The following is a 19310-nucleotide window of genomic DNA, read 5'->3' as shown; positions in this document are numbered from 1 at the left end:
ATACACACAGACAGCTACGAGAGAATGGATCATTCGTAATGAAACCAGAACGCCAACCGACTATTCAAGAAGACATTGTGCCTGCGATACAACATCAACAAGTACTTAGAGTTCATCTGCACGCCTAGCAGTCCCCCATTATGGAGAACGTTACATTCGGAAGGGTTTTATTTGTATCATCCTCAACATGTTCAGCATGTTCAAGGAGATTATGATGTGCGATTATTTTTTTTTTCAATGGCTAATTTCAAACTGAACTTTGCTCACACATTTTGTTCATCGATTAACGTTCACACGTGATAGGGGTGAATAATACGAGGAACACACATGTATGGGCCAAAGATGAAGTAATTGAGACTAACTTTCAATATTGTTTTTCCATTAAATATTTGGTGTGGCATCATTAGTAACCTGCTGATCGGACCTCATGTCTTCAATGGTCGTCTCACTGGCGATACATTTGCTAATTTTTTGGAACATCAAGTTGCCATGCCTTTTAGACGATGTTCCGTTAGCAACACGAGTCCAAATGTGTTTGTAGCAAGATGGGGCGCCAGCTCATTTTTATCATCGTTGGATCGACCGCTGACGCCTGCATTCCTGGTCAGCGTGATATCAGATTTAAATCCATCGGATTATTTTCTTTGGGGGCACATGATGGCGCTAGTGTATGCCCGAAAATTCGACACACCCATAAGCACTTTTGCAACGAATCACGAATGCTGTAGGTCAAATTTGAAAACCGAAGGATGTTGGAGAATGTAACCACATCTCCTGCGTCGTGCTGAAATGTGCACCAAGGTTGCTGGTGGACATTTTCAGCAATTAATCTAACTTTAATGTAATTTATCCTTAAATAAAGAAGTATTTCGTGTCTTGTCAACAGTGAACTTTAGTGTTTTTGATTAATCTTACAAATTTATTTCCGGACACATGTTTATATGAAATTTTTTACTTATTTTGGGCCATAGAACACGCTCCTACAGAATGGCAGATTTCTCCAGAAACACCACGTATATTTTGGAGCTCCTTCACATGCATTAGTTAGGCTTCATCTTGCCTAATATAGCCTCATAACACTGCGCATAAATTTGCCCATCGACAGGAGGAGCATATTTATGCACAGGGGCATGCGGCGCTAATTAGAGACTTACTGTTAAAGGAGAGTCCATAAAATGGTTCAGAGGGCTGCTCCTTGGAAAGATGTGTATAGGGGCTCATTTATTAACTTTGTGCCTTGTACCCATTACAGTCTAAATCTAACCCTAGTTGTCATTACACAGGTACATCCTTCTGTTGGCATGATTCCAAAGGAAATATGATCCATCTGACTAAAACACTTTATTACTGTTTACTTAAATACCTTATCACGTGTACCATGCTTATGATAAGATGTAGATGTGTATGACATGGTAGATATGTATGCACTTGGCAAGATGTAGATATGTATGATATGCAGTTAGGAAGGGACGTTGAGGTGGGAGTCTGTTCTGATTATTATTATTATTAATATTATTATTAATATCCATATGATGCAAGGAAGCCTGAGGCTTATGCTGCACCAGGAAAAAAAAAAAAAAAGTTCCCCAGTAACCCTGAGAGAGAGAGAGAGAGAGTCAAAAGTAGAAGGGAATCACCAAGAAAGAAGAATGATGATATCCAGCTCGGGACCCTGGGTGTGCCAAGCCCATACTCACCAGATGTGAGCCCCCGGGGTGATACCCAAGCCAATGGTGTATCAGAGCAGATATCCATAAGTGGAGTACATTGAATAGCCTTGTGCAAAGTACCCTGATTGTCCCACAGGTTGTGCCACTGTAGGCATTCTGCTGATCCACACAAGAAATGCAGGCATTTTTCACCCCATTCAGCTACCATCACTTTTGCCCTACAGGTTTTGCACACGCTAGTTGTTTTTCTCTTGTCTGCCACTCATAACGATGGCAGGCTGGCAGCCCACTAGATACACTATTTCTAAGATCGACACATCTCCCTGCAACACATCTTCCACCAACACTCATGCTTCATTGAAAGTCCATCATATGCAGCCTCTTTCCATTCCCATTACATGCAACACTACACACACACACACACACACACTTGTGCATCGACTGGTGACTTCACTCAGCTTGATTTTTATTCCCATGGTGCAGTCTGCTTGCTACCATTAGGGTAGGTGGTCATGTCAAGCCAAGAACATTGAAAGAAAACTGCCTACCTGTGCATGTGTAAAGCAAACATCGCAATGATCTGTAATTATTGATCTTAGCTCTAATTACATCAAACTTTTTTCTTAAATATCAAAGCAATATATTTTGTTGTGTAAAGTAATTGCTTTTAATTATATCCCCCCCCTTTTTTTAGAACAGTATAATAAGTATATTTATGTGCGTCAGAATTTCAGAATAAATCTGTCATTAGAGTCTCCCCCCCCCCTCCAGGATGAGTACTAGAATTCAGGGGACCCAGGTACGAGAATTAATGTCATGGAAAACGACAGAAAAGAGGAGCAGGCAAGAAGCCTGGATTGAAGGACTCCTTCGTTGGGATTTCGGGCCCGGCTGTATCGCACATATGTACCCCCTAAGGAGTGCCTTATTTGCTCCCACTTTCTTCTAATTATCTCACGAATTTACACCATTAAATCTCTTAACTTATCCGTCTCGTCTATTCTTGCGCCCTCTTTATATACCTCGTTTTGGCACTTTTTTCTTCTGATTTTTGAATTATTATCATATGGCGCAAGGAAGCCTGAGGCTTATGCCGCACCAGCCAAAAAAAAAAAAAAAAAAATTGAGTTACCTTGAGAGAGAGAGAGAGAGAGAGAGAAGTAGAAGGGGAATCACCAAGAAAGAGAAGAATGATGATATCTATAATGATGCTCAGGATTTGGCTCAGGACCAAGCCCATACTCACCAGATGTGAGCCCCTGGGGTTGAATTTTGTTCCACATGTATTTATTAAATAATACACATAACAGCAAACAGCTATAACAATTGTAAATTTAGTATTGATATATTTTTATTATTTTTGCAATGAAGACTGCCTCTCTTTATTTCTCCCCCCCCCACCTCACCTTACAAGCTAAAAAAATCATTAAGGTTTGTCATGTGGTAGTAGTAGTATTGTTTTTACGAGCATCGGCAACTAAGGCCATATTGCTCCATGTATATTGTCTGTAAATTGTGTGTTCTGAAATCGATTTTCTGTTTTGCTGGACGAAAAACGCGAGTTTCCGGGAGAAAAACCATGCTACCTCGTCTGAGACCGACTAACTCAACCACGTTGTGAAAAAGGCCCATAAAAATTCCTTCGGTCATCGGCTCGAACTCGAGTCTTTTCCACGCGGTGTGAAGAATACGGCGATCCTACGACCTCTGCTACCCACGAGGTGAAGTCATCCGATTTGTATTTTCAGTTTCTCAGAAATTGATAGTACAGAATCTTATTATCGTATCCTCCCCCAGCATCCAATTCCAGAAAACAGCTGTTTTTAATATTTTGACTTAATTGTGCTGAAAAATATGCTTGGTTGTAAACTGAAAATGTTTAGTTTTGTGCTAGCATGTTACTTCCCTTTTTCCGTCAAGATGCAGTTTTTATTTTTATTTTTATATCAATAGACAAAGGCGCATGTTTTTTATTTGCTTTACAATTTTTATAGGCGTCCTGACTTTTAGATTTTAAAGTCGACATCCATGTCCCGATTAGATTTTAGAATGTCTGGTCAAATTTCTTTATTTTGGTTCTACGCAGTGTTATTAGTGCATAAGTTCATAACAGAAATTATTTTGTACGATATAAGTTAGTTCTTTTCGCTTCTGGATTTCACGTGACCATATTTTTTTGATTCTGAAACTACATATCACGATCTTTTTAATAAACTATTCGTGAGAGCCTATTTGAATTTTAACTAAATTTCAGCCGGCTCGGATCCAGTGAGCCGAGCCGGCTGAAACACATCCCTGCATTGGCAGAATTGGATACGGATGCAGAACCAACGGGTACTGCTACGAATTTCTATTTTCACGAGGATGCAAGTACCAAGGAGTGACATGTGTAACTGTTACATCACAGTTGGTGAGGCTGGTGGTATTAAAATTAGTTAGGATAGGATATCTTCTCTATCAAAATTATGCAATTTTTCACAACGTTTATACATTGTGTTTGTAAAGCGCAATTTTAAGAGGTAAAAACGAAAGGAGTAAGGCATGTAGAAACCACATTGAAGAAAAGCTCTGAATGTAGTTTTACTTATTAAATTTCATAAGAGGAGACGCGATAAGTACCGCAATATTCTAAAATGATATAATTAATTTAATGAATTCTCCAGATTTTCCATGAATTTTTGTTATTGTTAGTCTCCGATATAAAGTGACCGAGTCATTTATTGTGTATCCCTGTATCTAGGAAACTGAAAATCTTGCCTCAGGATACAGTGGTTTCACTTAGAGATTAGCATCTGCCGTGCGTGTGGAAATTGTTTCTTTAACATACTTAGTAATCACGCGCTTGTCAGTCATGTAAGTTGATTAATCAATCATGTTCATTGAAATTGATATTGCATAGATAAAGCTTTTGAGAGTGCCGAAAGTGTTGTGTTTTAATCATTTTTCTGATTATAATATATTCTATAAATCTGTGGAAAATTCTCATTATAAATGAGAATTTTTGACAGATTCGTAATTAATTCGTGAATAACTGAATGCAAGGTTAATTAAAGGCAATTGATTTGTGGAAAAATGTATAATAATAGTAACAAAGTAGTATAGTATAGTATAGTAAGAGTAGCAAACTCTTACATTTTTATGGTATTTTTTTGTGAAGTTCGTAATGGTAACAAAAGCACTGTTGTTGTGCAGTCATATTACTAATTTTTTGATTTTTTTTTTTTTTCCTTTTGGGTACAAATTGCAGAAATAATAGAGGAACTGAATATTAATAAACAAAAGAATTGAGTGTAGTTGTAGTTAAGAAATTGAACCTTTTCGGATATAAGCACTGTTAGCAGAATCATGTTAGTCTTTGTTATGTATAACTCTAATATATGTTTAGATGGAATAAAAGATTTTTTTTTTTTTTTTTTCTTATCATAGATTTAGTTATATAGAATATACAAAACCAGACTTTTACTTGCTTTTATATTAAGGAAATAATACATAAATTTTTATGAATTTGAAATATAGACTAAATCAACAAAAGCTAACATAATAAGACTATCATAAACATAATGTTACTCTTTCATACTGGTTGACAAAGATGCAATCTTTGTCAACCAGTTTGGCCCTAGAGAGATGCAAAGATGATGGGGTAGAATTTTTTTTTCAGCAAGGTCTACATTTGTTAACAAGGGTAACTGTTTTTACAGAGATGGGATACACTTAAATAGAAGAGGTACAAGGACATTTGCCAATGCCATTGAGGCAATGTTAGATGGAATGGAAAATTCCTAGTATGGAATGAGGATATATAGACTAATAGTTTAATGGCAGCTGTGAGTAAGGGTGACATTGATTCTTGTAGTGCTTCTATTTGGCAGTGCAGTAGTCTAAAAAAAAAAAGGTGGTGTGGGTGCAGTTTCAAGGCCTGCTGGAGGTTTTCATGGGACAAGCATTTTATGAGCTGTGTTAGGGCTATTAAGAACACAAACAGACAGACACACACATATTATTGCCTAACATCCAATTCTAGGAGCACAGCAGATAAATTTTAAGTATTGATTACATCATCAAATGGAATGCAGAATCTGAATACAATGAATACAACATGTACAGACAGGGGGGGGGAGGGGATTGAGCTCTTAGTTAAGAAGCATTGATTTCAAAATGGTACACCTAAATGAAACAGGTTACAATTGTAATGTTGAGTCAATCTCAGGCCCAGATTCTAGGAGAGGAGTTATAATGATATATGTAATGGCAGCAGTTGAATTAATATCATAAAACAGAGTATTTGTTGTCAGATGGCAACAAATAGACTCTGTTTTATGATATTAATTGTTGTATCTGGTTTTGGGGAAGGGTTTATCACCCATATCTGCCACTGATCAGTCTGGTGTAACATAAACACTGGGAAAACAACGATGTAATACAAATATTGTATAAGCCAATTGATTGTGATAAGTATAACGAACAACTGTACAGACAAATAGAACAGGTCAATAAATCAGAACGGGGAGATTTTAAGTTTCCAGATGTTGGAACTTGTGGGTTGGTTGCTCACTCAGTTGCTGAGCATTTCTTTCTCTATCATGTTTTCTATACCAGCACGTTAAAGAGGCAATAAGTGAAAACAATATCCTTTATCTGATTATCAGCAGTGACTCTTCATATTAAGAATTTTCAAGTAAAGAAAACACAAGGTGACAGTTACCATAGTGTATTGATGTGAGATTGTTATTGTTAAATATAACAAATTATATATAAAAATATAGATTTTCTATTTTTATAGAAAGTCTATAATTTATATATTTATTTTTAATCCAGATGAGGCTTCCAGACTTGTATGCCATATTTAAGATGCAGTCTAATCATTCTTGTACCACAGGGTAATCACATCCTTGTCCCTGCTGGCAAAATTCCTATATATCATTGAAAGAATCTCATGACCTGCTTAGCATCTTGTCTTCACTACTTAGAGAACTTCATATTGGACTGTACAATTATTCCAGGTTTTTTTTTTTGTTTTTTGCTGGCTCAAGTGGTACCATTTATTTTGTGTATTTCTCTCAGGACTGCTTATGGGTTCAGTCCTGGGATTAATTTTATGGAGTATAGTTCTTGTGAGCATGCAGTGAATTTTGAAGGCTGAGATTACAATTACTAATGCAGATGATGTACTTTTTATTGTGTATTAGAATTCTTGTTATTAGTTGGAACAATGAGCATCTGCCATTATTAAAATATGGCCCTCTATTCCAAAGCGTGAGCAGAGTTCAGTGGAATATAAAGGGTCATTCACTTAATGTGTTGTATAATGCCTCTTTGTCCCTGCTCTGCTTTTACACTTAGTAGAATGCCAAATGATTCAAAGAAAAAAAACTTTCAGCATTAGCAAAAAAAAAAAAAAAAGAATAATAATAATAAAAATTAAAATAAAACAAAATATTCATATATTCATACTATTCCCAAAGGGTCATTCACTTAATGTGTTGTATAATGCCTCTTTGTCCCTGCTCTGCTTTTACACTTAGTAGAATGCCAAATGATTCAAAGAAAAAAAACTTTCAGCATTAGCAAAAAAAAAAAAAAAAGAATAATAATAATAAAAATTAAAATAAAACAAAATATTCATATATTCATACTATTCCCATTTACACAAGAAAATCATCCAATTTTGCTTTAAATGTAGCCAGACTCTCTGCCTCCACCATGTTGGGATATAGTTTTTTCCAATGTGTGTCAACCTGCTGCCTAAAGGAGAACTTCATGACATTCAATCTTCTGTTATTACCTGAGATTTTATATTTGTCATCTCTGGTTTGTGCTTCACCTACAAGGGAGAACAGACTTTCCTCATTCATTTTACTCAACCCCTTCAGTGTCTACACCTTGATCAGATCTTCCCTTAGGTGTATAGTTGTTAAAATTTGCAGTCCACACCTAAACCATTTTTCATATGTGCATTCCTATTCACTCATCACTAATATTGTTGCTCTTCTCTGAACCCTCTTCAGAAGTTCTATTTTTTTTTTAAAGTGTGATCTCCAGATCTGAATACAGTGTTCCAAATGCATTCTAACCGTTGCCTTGTAAAGAATGATAATTTGTGATTCAACACTTTTTTTTTTTTTTTGTATTGTTTCACTTTTAGTTCCAATCCCCTAGCTTTTACATGGTTCCAGGATTTCTGGTCCCTAATGTATAACCTTACATTCAGATGCATTTAAATTTAGTTGCCATTTTTTGGACCATATGTGTAACCAATCCAAGCCTTTCGAAGCAACATGGCTTGGCTTGAGTTGTTAATCACCCTTTCTCTCTTCAAATCATGATCAAATTTTGACAGCTTATCTTGGGTACCTTCATTAATATCATTTATTAAAATTAGAAATAGGAAGGGACCCGACACTGACCCCTGACCCACTTGTTACACTGGTCTAACCAGAAGACTGACCATTTACGACAGCTCTCTGTCTCCTGTCTTCTAGCCAGCCTGCAGTACAGTGTAGAATCTCCAGTAACTCCAACTTCTTCCATTTATATAGCAGCCTTCCATGAGGGACCATATCATAAGCTTTATAAAAGTCTAGATACGTAATGTCAGTTAATGACTACATCATAGTAATTTACCAGTTTGGTTGGTGACCCCCCTTCCCTTCATGAACCTATACTGGGATCTATTGAAGATATTCTTTTCGAGATTGTCCCTGTATCAACTGTGCAAGGCTCATAGGGTTGAATTTTTCCCAGCTTGGTAATAGTAAAGACTGTTTTTACAGATATGGGATACACTTAAATACAAGGGGTACATGAATATTTGCTGATGCTATCAAGGCAGTGTCAAGTAGGTCAGAAAACTGCTAGCTTGGTGGAATACACAGATTAATAGTTTTACAGCAGCTGTAGGAAGAGAGAAAATTATCCTTGTGCTACTTGTATTGTGACATACAGCAGCCAGGGAAACAAGGTTTGAGGGGTTACAAGGCCTGCTGATGGGCCCTCATGGGACAAGCAATTAATTTTATTTATTTAGGTTACTAGGGGAAAAAACAGGTACACATACTTGCTTGTAAGTAAATAAATTTGAGAAATTTGAAGTATTGGTTAGGTCATCAAATGTAGGCATTGTAGGGTTATCAGAAACATGATGTGACTCAGATACAGGGAATGTGGAATTTGAATATATACAGTACATTTACAGAAATAACAGACAGGACATGAGAGGGATAAGAGTTATTCTCTTTGTTTAGAAGCACATAGACTCAGTTTGGTGTGACATTTAGCACTGGAAAAACAAAAATGAGAGCATTGGTATGTTATAGGCCAAATGAATGTGATGAGTATAATGAAGTAATGAAGAGCTGTATAGACAAATAAAGTGGTCCAGTAAATCAGAATGTATTATATGGTAGGAGTTTAACTTTCTAGATATTGACTGGAACTTGTGGGTTGGTAATTTGCACAGTAGCAGAATCTTTCTGGTTTATTGGATGATGTGCTTTCTATACTAGCATGTTAGAGAAGCAGCAAGGGAAAGTAGTAGTCTTGATCTGATTATTAGCAGTGACTCTTCATGCATTAAGAATATCCAGATAAAAGAACCATGGTGGAAGTGATCATGGTATTTTGATAGTAGCGTAACTAGGGTGAGGCAGGTGGGGCATGTGCCCTGGACACCAAATTTGGGGGATGCCTTTTTATGGTTAAAAAATGCAAAAATTCCAAAAGAACAGTTTTCAACGGGTGCCATTTTTTAATTTGCCATGGCTGCCATCAACCCTAGTTATTCCTCTATGTATTGATGTGGGATTTACATAAAGATGCAACTACCGTTGTTGTTGTGGAAGTTGATAAGTTAAATAAATTCAAAGAAGAACTGGACAAACCATTAGAGGGAATGGATAGGTGAAATGGGAAGTTTTTTTTATTTTATTTTTATGGCTGATGCTGTATAAGCTTGCTTTCTTACATCATATGCCACTGCTAATGCTAATTAATGTTTAAACAAATTAAGTTTTGTACTTTATTACTGCAATGCATCCATTAAACATTTTTCCAATGGGCTTTGATTGCTGATGTTTATCTCAATTCACCAACTTGAGCTGACTGTGTGAAAACTTCCCTAATCCCCAAACTAACAGTTTCCATCAACCATTAATGCTCCTCAGTGGAATTAGCAAAAACCCTTTCACCTCCTCTGTTTAAGTGAATACCATCTTTTACAGAATAAATTCTGTCTACCAACTGAGGCTGCCATACTGAAAAAAGTTTATCCTCCATAAGCTCTGCAGAGCCCACAAACCTACAGTTTAATCTACAAGGCTATCATTGTGATAATCCTTCTTGTTGTGATTTGCAGAATTACAGTCACAAGACATTTTGTCTTATTTTGGAATACTTTTTCAATATGACCTTATATTTCTTAACCAATTCATCAGTTCATTTAAGTTTTAAATCATTAGTACCCACATGTATTACCATGCACTAACTCATCAGTTTTTGATTTTGATAGATACTCTGATGCTATGCAATCTATTTTTCTTACAGAATATATTCCCTGTTTTGATTACAGTTGAATCCTCAGGTAACCTCCTAAGTCATCAAAGCATTATTTACTGGTAGATCCATTTATCCACACCAGATTTGGGAGTGCATTGCATGACATCAGACAGTTCAGTCTTTGACATGCCCCTAGACTGAATTTTCTCCAGAGTATCAACTTCCATCCTCAGAGACTCATTCATGACTGATAGTATGCTAAGTTTTGAATTTAGTTAATCGAACTCCTGATATCTTTTCATCACATAATGAAATCCTGGAATACATGTGATAACGAGTACAAGCAAAAGGGCTATAACTCACAGGAGAATTACCATTGCAATTCCACTGTCAGTTACAATATTTTTTTGCATGTTATGAATAAGTTTTCTAGACAAATCCATAATTTATTCTAATTAAAATATAAAATTACGAAATATCTAACTGTGAATTCAGGCAAGCATTGTTTAATTATATTATATACATATATGAATTATACTTTTTAGTACACTAAGTTCTATAAGAGAATAATAGAAAAAATAAGATAATCTAGGTAGGTGATTAGGACACTTGATATTTGTTACACTTTGGAACACTTCTGTTGCTTGGTATAAAAGGATCCTTAATTCATTTAGTTTTCTGCTCAGAGGTTTTTCTCTTCTAGACATAATGCACTTTTTGAATCATATGAACTAAGGCCCTGCATGTTCTGCCTTGCAAGATGGTGGCAGATATGCTGATTCTTAGGGCTGGTGTGTTGTGTGATAAAGTGAAAAAGTCTCTATGGAATATGGAAATATTGGAGATAAAGTTATGTTCACACAGTTGGATGAGTTATGATGGTACATATTTAAATTAGGAATGGAAGAGGATAAATGTTGAATTGTTAAGAGTATTGTAAGAGAGTAAGAGGTCTTATGAGAAAGACAGATTAACATATAAATTTTTGCCCCAAATTAATTTTATAAATTAGAAATTTAAGCTTCGGCCCCAATTTCGACTAAGATTTACTTCACTGCTTTCTGGACATAGGCTGAAACAGAAATTATATCAGCCAATCCTGTCTAAATCACATCTCTGTGTTTGTGGAAAAATTGAGCATTTCCTTCATATTATGCTGCATTGTTATATTATACAGGGTGTCTCAAAAATATTGGTACAAACGTTTAGGGGAGGTAGGTAACATCTAAAGGAATGTGAATCGCATAGGAACCCATAATTGGAAACGTCACCGTAAGTTGGTAGACGGCGCTGTTCATCAGTTTGCGAGAGGGAAAATTTCTGGTTTACTCATTCAAGCAGTAGTTGCCGCACGAAGAGCATGCATCGATATACGAACTGTGAGCTGGCAAACATGCACCTAGTGTATGGATTAGCAGAGGGCAATTGACGAGCCGCTCAACGAACTTATGGAGAACGCTTCCCAGACAGACATGTACCGGACCACCGTTTGTTTGCGTGTGTGCATCAAACATCAAAATTTGTGTGATTATGGGTCATTTAGAGGTAACAGGAGTAGTGTGGGTGGACCACGTTCGACGCGAACTCCAGCCATGGAAGAAAGTGTGTTGAATGCTCAAAGGTTGTCTGCCACGACGATTCCTTACACCCCTTTCATCTCCAAAGGGTTCAGTTATTGCTCCCCCCAAGATCATCCTGCATGTGTGGCTTTTGCAGTGGTTTCTCCAAGAAAGTGTTCAAGAATTGAACTTTCCAGCCTATGTTTTGTTCACGGATGAGGCTTATTTCACTCGGGAAGGCTTATTCAATCAGCACAATGCTCGTGTGGGCTCACGACAACCCACACGGTGTGCGCCCCCATGCGGCACAACATCACTTCGCAATAAATGTGTGGGCAGGTATGGTCGGTGACTGCTTAGTCGGCCCATACCTATTACCATCCCGCATGAACTCTGCTAAATATTGGATCTTTCTTGAACAAGTTCTACCAGGGTTACTTGACGATGTTCCAGCAAATGTGAGATGCAACATTTGGTTTCAACATGATGGGGCATCTGCCCAATATGGAAGGTGTGTTCGTGACCATTTGAACTGGTGTTTTGGGCGTTGATGGATTGGCCGTGGTGGACCTGTTGGTTGACCCCCACGCTCAACTGATTTATCGAGCCTTGATTTCTTTCTGTGGGGGGGCCCTCAAATCTATTGTGTATGAATCGCCTGTGGAGACGGAAATGGGTCTCGTGGCGAGACTCGTCTCCACGGCTGCTACAGCAGCACAGACGAGTCTACTGTCAAAGAAACTCCAGGTGTGTTCGACCGTGTCCGCCAATCCATGCTGCGTCGGTGTCACGCAATCATCGCGTCTCATGGTGGAACCTTTGAGCATCTGTTGTAACATCATGAAATGCATCCATCTCGTACTCCATTGTTAATATTATGTCAAATAAATGTTTGCCACTAATTACTGTCTTGTATCAATTCTGCTTCTTGTGCCTCTGTGCTACTACTTTCCCATGACGTTTCTGGTTATGGGTTCCTATGCAGTTCACATTCCTTTAGATGTTACCTACCTCCTCTAAACATTTGTACCAATATTTTTGAGACACCCTGTATAGATCTTAGAGCCCAGCTGGAGAGGGTGACTTGTATTTTAAATGAAGACAGTTTTTCTGTATTATTTGTAGATTACGTGATTGATGAAAGTTGGTGCTACAAATATTAAAAAACATTATTGTAAGTGGTGCCCAAAGCTGTTTTTTAATTAGCATTAGCATTATCATTAGTAGAGGCATTTGATGCAAGAAAGCAAGCTTATGCAGCATCAGCCAAAAAAAAAAATTAAAAAAAAAAATAAAATAAAAAATAATCACTTCCACTTCACCCCTCTGTTCGTTCGAAATACCTGTCCAGCTGAGCCTTAAACTTATTTAGGCTATCAACTTCCACGACAAGGGATGGAAGTTTATTCCACCACCCAACCACCCGCTGGCTAAAGGGAAATTTCCTCACGTCTATCCTACATATGTCTTTTCTCAATTTGAATTTATGCCCTCTCAGGTGATTATTCTGAGCAAGAGGAAGAATTCCATCAGCATTGAGCATGCTGAAACCATTCAAGGCTTTATACACCTCTATCAGATCACCTCGCCGGTGCCTAGTCTCCAGACACCGTAATTTGCAAAACTACAGTGTCTGGAATAATGTAGTATTAAGCATACTAAGTTTGCTACTTAGTGCTCTGACTTGAGTTGCAATATTTATGGGGTCTCATCAATGAGCATGTAGGCAGTATGAAGACCTTAGCAACCTAGTAATGAGATGTATCCACAATATATGAGATGAAAAGGGTGCACAAAAATAAAATGAGGTAATTTTATTTTGTGCAGTTATCCCAGCACTGGTGCTTAAACCTTAGAGCAACACAAAAAGTGGCACAGCACCACAAGTGCCATTTTTTTCTTTTTTAATTTTTAGAAAAAGCTTTTGAGTGTTTTTGAATTGTTCATGGAGTATACCAATATTTTGGTTTTTCTTAAAAGAATGCAATATCTATCATGCATCTTTTTATTTTTTAATAAAAAATAAATTTTTAAAAATTTAGTGGTTTTTATTTTTTTCATTACTTATTATTTTCAAAAAACCAGAAAGAATATTAATTCTTCAGAAAATTGAAAATCATATCATTCAAAAAATATAGACTTGAATCTGTTATTTTGATATGTTTTCCAGTTGAAAAGACTGTTATGCACATGAAATTTTAAACCTGTGCATGCACCTATATTTCTGCTTATTTATGTACAAATGCTTCTAAAAAAAATTTAAAAATATATGTACACATTAGATATAATTCTACATTTCAATTTCCATGTTTTTTCTAAATTTTATTTAAAATTTGGCTTGCTTCACAATATGCAAAATGTGATATCTGCTTAACTTGCTTCCTATAGAGTAATGTCTGTCTTGAATGAATATCATATTGTATTTTTGAGTCTTTATTATGTGACAACAGTATTGCATTTAGTTACTCCATTGAAACCATAAGAAAAAAAAATTCAGTAACTATTACAGTAAAAGTTTGACTATATTTAAGAAGCTAGAAATATTTTCTGATTTTTAATAATTAATTAAAGGGTAACACAGGAGCATTATTTTTGAAAGACACCTGTCAGGTGCCATGCTACCACTGCCGGGTTAAGTAAATTTACTTAATTTTATTTTTGCGCATCCTCTTGCATCACGTGGCATACTTTTTTGTCACAAGATGCTAAATGCCATATTAAATATTAAGGGATTACTCCTTGCAATTGGCCATCTATGTTATGTTTTTTTTTTTTTTTTTCCTACTTGTCACGTATTTGGATTGGACCTGGTTGAAATCCTGTTGGAAACTGGAGAAATTCTTAAAGGCCTTCTTCAATCAAGCTTGTAGTTAGTCAGTCTTAAGCAAAGGTAGGATTTTTTCCCATGAGTTACTCCAAGTATTTCACTCTGCACAACATGCAGATTGGCTTGTGATACACACTTGTACAGACATAATGATAGCATATGAACTGGTGTGGCATGTGACCTAATTGGCTAAAGTAATTTCTACATAAAAAAATAAAGTAAAAAAAATATATCTCCAAACAACTTAGCCACACCTATGTCCATTGAGGTTGTGAATTTGATTATGGTTCAAATTCAGACCACTAGATGACGCTGACTATTTACCCCACACCAGACATCTAGAGATGTGTCACTACTTGATGGCTTCAATAATTCCTTGAGAAACTCTCTTCAGTTTACACATTAGCTTTTAACCCTTTCTAACTCTGTGTGTGTGTGTATATATATATATATATTATTATTATTATTTTTTTTTTTTTTTGTTCAAAGTAATTTCAAGGCCTTTTCAAATAATGTATCCTTTTATGTACAAATTGTCTTGAAATCTTCCAATGATTGTTTCTATCACTTATCTGTGTTTTCAAATAATTGTAGACAATTTATAACAGATGGCAGCACCAAAACATTTACATATCATAAATATTTATAAATCTATATAAATAATTGTCATTCAATAAAGTAAGGACAATGTGCCAATATAGTTAAGCTAAAAGGGTTTACATAAATTAAGCAATGATAATAACATAGAAAATAGTTAAATGTGCTTTAACAAAGGAATAAAATAAAAATGTGTCAAGTTCATTGAAACTGGATGGCAATGGATGTGATGAATGAAACTAAATGGAATCCAGATATTAGGGTCAAAACTGAAGGAGGTGGCTAGTTTGATGGAGTTGTTGATGACTGAAGAATCAAATTAGTTTATTCTGATAGTCTTGGGTGGAATTCACCACTGAAGAAAGTCCCAGATGTTAAGGAAGTCACTTTGGCCAGTAATCAGAGTTGTAAAACACTGCATTTCTTTGTATTACCAGCAAACAATAACAGGCACTATTTAAATATTTTGGTACAGTTGATGTCAAGAGGACACAATAGGATGCCCAAGCATTTAATTGTATGATGAGAAAATATTTGGCTATCATGATAGACAGAAGAGCAGATTTTGAGATGAAAGACCAGAGTAGGATATAGGTGGCAAATTATTTCCAAATAGTGTTCGGATTACGAATGAGAGTGAGGTTGCACTTTTTAAACCAAAACACTGTTAGAATGGTAGACCGAAGCTTTGTGAAACGGGCCGAGATGAGAAGAGAAGTTAAAATCCACATGTACTCCTAAGAATTTAATCTGGTTTACAGGGGAAATTAATTTAGATTGGATTCTAATTTGTAGGAGAGAAGAGCTTGTCAAAGGAGCAAATAGTAGATACTTGGCCTTCAAGGAGTTGATGTGCAAACCAGAAAAGTTCAGTATAATCCAGGATATCTTTTAAAATCAGAAGTGGACGAAGATGCCTATTGGTCATTGCTATCCAATTTGGGCTTACTAAAGCTGAAATTCTTCAGAATTCACATCCAGAAGAATTTCATTTTAATTTTGATAAAATTAAATAAGTGATACATAAATAGATGATATTACTTATTATGATAAAATATATTATTGCATAAAAAAAAAGTAACAAGTTTTTTTTCATGAATTTTTTTATTATTATTTTTTAAATTCTGATTTTGGGCAATCAAATCAAAATAAGAATAAATTAATATTTAAAAGCATTTGTGTACAATGTTTTTATTTTTACAAATTTCCATGAAGAAACTTACTCCAACCAACCACTAGCAGAAAATTCACAGATGAGAGGGCCCACACATCTTCATCAAACTCACTCTGGAAAGGGGTAATGACCAGACTGTTTTTGGGGTTATATTTTATGTATTAGTCATGTTGTGCATTAAGACATTTTTATTGCATCACTTCCAAAAATGTTGCTAAAAATTTGTTTTGCATATCTGTTTGGTCAGTAATGAGGCTTTATTTTTTGTTTGTTTTCCTTTTTAATTTTTATTTAATTTCCAGTTAGTTTTTAAACCTTTTCTCAAATCCGGCCATCCTAATTGAGGCATAATTAAAAATTTATGGCTTCTTTGCCCTTAGGATATTTGAATGTTCTTATCATGACTACCACTACCATGGTGGCAGACATGGCAACATGGTAGTTATTACCATTACCCTCTGTGCCTTTTCCAGTTGCAGCAGAAATTTCTTTAACCTCCATCTTATAAAGCTGCTGCTGCAGGGTAGTAGGCAACTGTCTTTTTTCAGCATTCAAAAAACAAATTTGCATTGTAAATTTGCTACCTGAAAAAAATTTTGTTATTTAATATAATGTATGCTTATTAAAAAAGGAAAAATTCCATAAGATGAATTTAATCCCCTAAAATATTTTAATTAATAGTCAGTTGCTTACCTAGCCTCCCTCGTAGAAGTGGGCCTATCATAGGATCTTGCAGCTTTAAGTGAAATATTTATATGCTCCTGAAATGTGATATGGCTATCAGTTGTTTTTTGATACATTTTTTTTTTCTTCTCATTAACTGTGATTGAATTAGGAGATAATTATTATATATCCCTTAATTTATGTGGGATGATGAAATGTCATACAAGAGGATTTGCCCACATCAAATAGCAGTTTGTTCTAGTCTGTCCATATATCCAAAAGGTATATTGGACTTCTTATAAGATGACAAATTATTAATAATTCTCTAATCAGCTTCAGTACTTGAAGATTGTGAGAATAGGAAAATACTTGGCAATCAAGCATATCAGTGCATAGGGATTTTTATTCAGGATCCTTGCATCTCTCTCATGATGAAAGCTGTTTATCCATGGGAGAAGTTTATCAGGGATCATACTGCAATGTTATTACAACTTGTATTATATAAAATTTTATAATCTGAATTAAATTTTTAATATATTCTTTTTTTTTTTTTGCATAGTATTTTCACATAGTCTGATATACAGTTTTTATAATAAAATGTAGTTCTTTGATTTTCGTTTCTTGTTATAATTAACATGCAGCATATTTAATATAGGGAGGAAAAAGATGGCAACTGTAGCTTTCATTTATCAAAAGTCTGTGGAAGATGTGACATCTTATACAGATCAACTAGGGATCAACAGCTATGAACTTCAAACAGCGGCATCTGATAGTGCTTGTGAAGAAGATTGTAAATCTGATAGGCAGATTAGTGGAATAAGCAAGTCACACTTTGATACTATGAATCAACAGAAAAATAATCATCCTGGTTTTCCAAGATCAGGTAGTTACTCCTTGCAGTATGTATTAGATAATACATTCATTTGAAAAATGATGTGACATTCTCTTGGATTTATTTCCCGATGTTACTTATCTGCAGTACTGTTTGTGTTCTCATTATTTTGGAATTGGGCTTTAGAATCAGCAAACCTGGCTTAAAGTATTGGCAAACTGGGCATTAGCTCAGAGCAGCAAAATCCAAGTTCTTTCCAACTATCTTTTGCACATCTATATATTATTGTATAGGTTAAAATTAACCTACAATATGCAAATTATGGAAAAATAGTAGCTTGAAGGAACACATCCACTATTTAAACCAGTTTCCTATGAATGAAGGCCTGAACTATATGTGGCATTTATGCAACACGAGAGAGAGAGAGAGAGAGAGAGAGAGAGAGAGAGAGAGAGAGAGAGAGAGAGAGAGAGAAATTAAGTAAAAATTCAGTGTTTTCATGTACAAAGTTGAGTTCTTGAAAAAAAAGGTCATTGCCCTCAAATAAATAAAATCAGGACTTCCAAGTACGCAGTTGTCCAACTCAATGTTCTCATGCATCTGACAGAGTAGCGGATCTCCATGAGCAGAAGATGCTGGACTCAGGAGGTAGTTATTGTTAGTGACTCCATTGTCATTGAAATCGAATATTTTATACATTAGGATGAGTAGACTAGGTTATGTCTACCAGGTGCAAAATTTAGTGGTATTACAGAATAATTATAATCTTTTAAGGATACAAAAGGTGATTGTTGTACATGCTAGCTAAAGTGACCATCCATAACAGTTTGACTGGGGATATTACCAGTTTCTTCATGCTTATTCTGGTGTCCCGAAAAGTTAAGTAAAACACCACATTTTTATCAATTTTGCCATTAGATGACAATGCAAGAACTCAAAATAAAGAATAGCCATCTGTAGCCTTGGGGCAACAATGTAGAATAATATATCAGATGGTACTTGTACTTTTGCAACAAATATTTGGATTTATAAAATCTTTATTACCTATTTAGTACAATTATACAGTCTTGCTTGAAGTTCTCTGTGCAATGCAAACTGGCTGCTAGAACAGCCCATAGGGTTCTGTCAGTGATATTCAGGAGTTTTGCCAGCAGGGGCATTGAGATGATTATCCCATTGTATAAGGCAGCGGTTAGGCCATGTCTCAAGTAATGCACCCAAGTCTGGAAATCTCATTTTAGGAAGGATGTGGACAGTGGCGGATTAAGGATAGTTGGGGCCCCTAGGCAAATTATATTTTGGGGCCCCCAAAAAATAATAATAAAAAAAAAAAGAATAAAAAATAAATAAAAGTTAGGTGGCAAATAAATGAAATTTTGTACTTTTGAATTTTTTGCTTAAATTAATCAAGATTTTTATGATGTTTACTGAAAACATTAATCTATTTTAGAACACTATAGGAAAATGTCTTGGCTTGCCCCCCCCCCCCCCCCCAAAG

At 35.6% G+C, this 19310-nt stretch overlaps 1 protein-coding gene across 8 annotated transcripts in view; it reads left to right on the top strand.

The window, feature by feature from the left end:
• Positions 1 to 19310, top strand: part of LOC150089437 (uncharacterized) — a 93936-nt gene that overhangs the window by 13842 nt on the left and 60784 nt on the right. The window contains exons 1-4 of one of the 8 annotated variants that reach the window (XM_090368594.1): positions 3887 to 4080; positions 4411 to 4523; positions 16359 to 16440; positions 17636 to 17863. In XM_090368594.1, coding sequence (XP_090224720.1) covers positions 17647 to 17863 — 217 coding nt within the window. In that variant the 5' untranslated portion in view covers positions 3887 to 4080; positions 4411 to 4523; positions 16359 to 16440; positions 17636 to 17646. The other 7 variants (XM_090368593.1, XM_090368590.1, XM_090368591.1 and 4 more) reach the window with 7 other exon arrangements.

This window comes from Mastigoproctus giganteus, chromosome 2 (genome assembly GCF_048544385.1).
Source record: "Mastigoproctus giganteus isolate SK-2022 chromosome 2, ASM4854438v1, whole genome shotgun sequence".
Classification (NCBI taxonomy): domain Eukaryota; kingdom Metazoa; phylum Arthropoda; class Arachnida; order Uropygi; family Thelyphonidae; genus Mastigoproctus; species Mastigoproctus giganteus.
The sequence above is the reverse complement of the archived record's forward strand: the minus strand, read 5'-3'. Positions and strand labels throughout refer to the sequence as shown.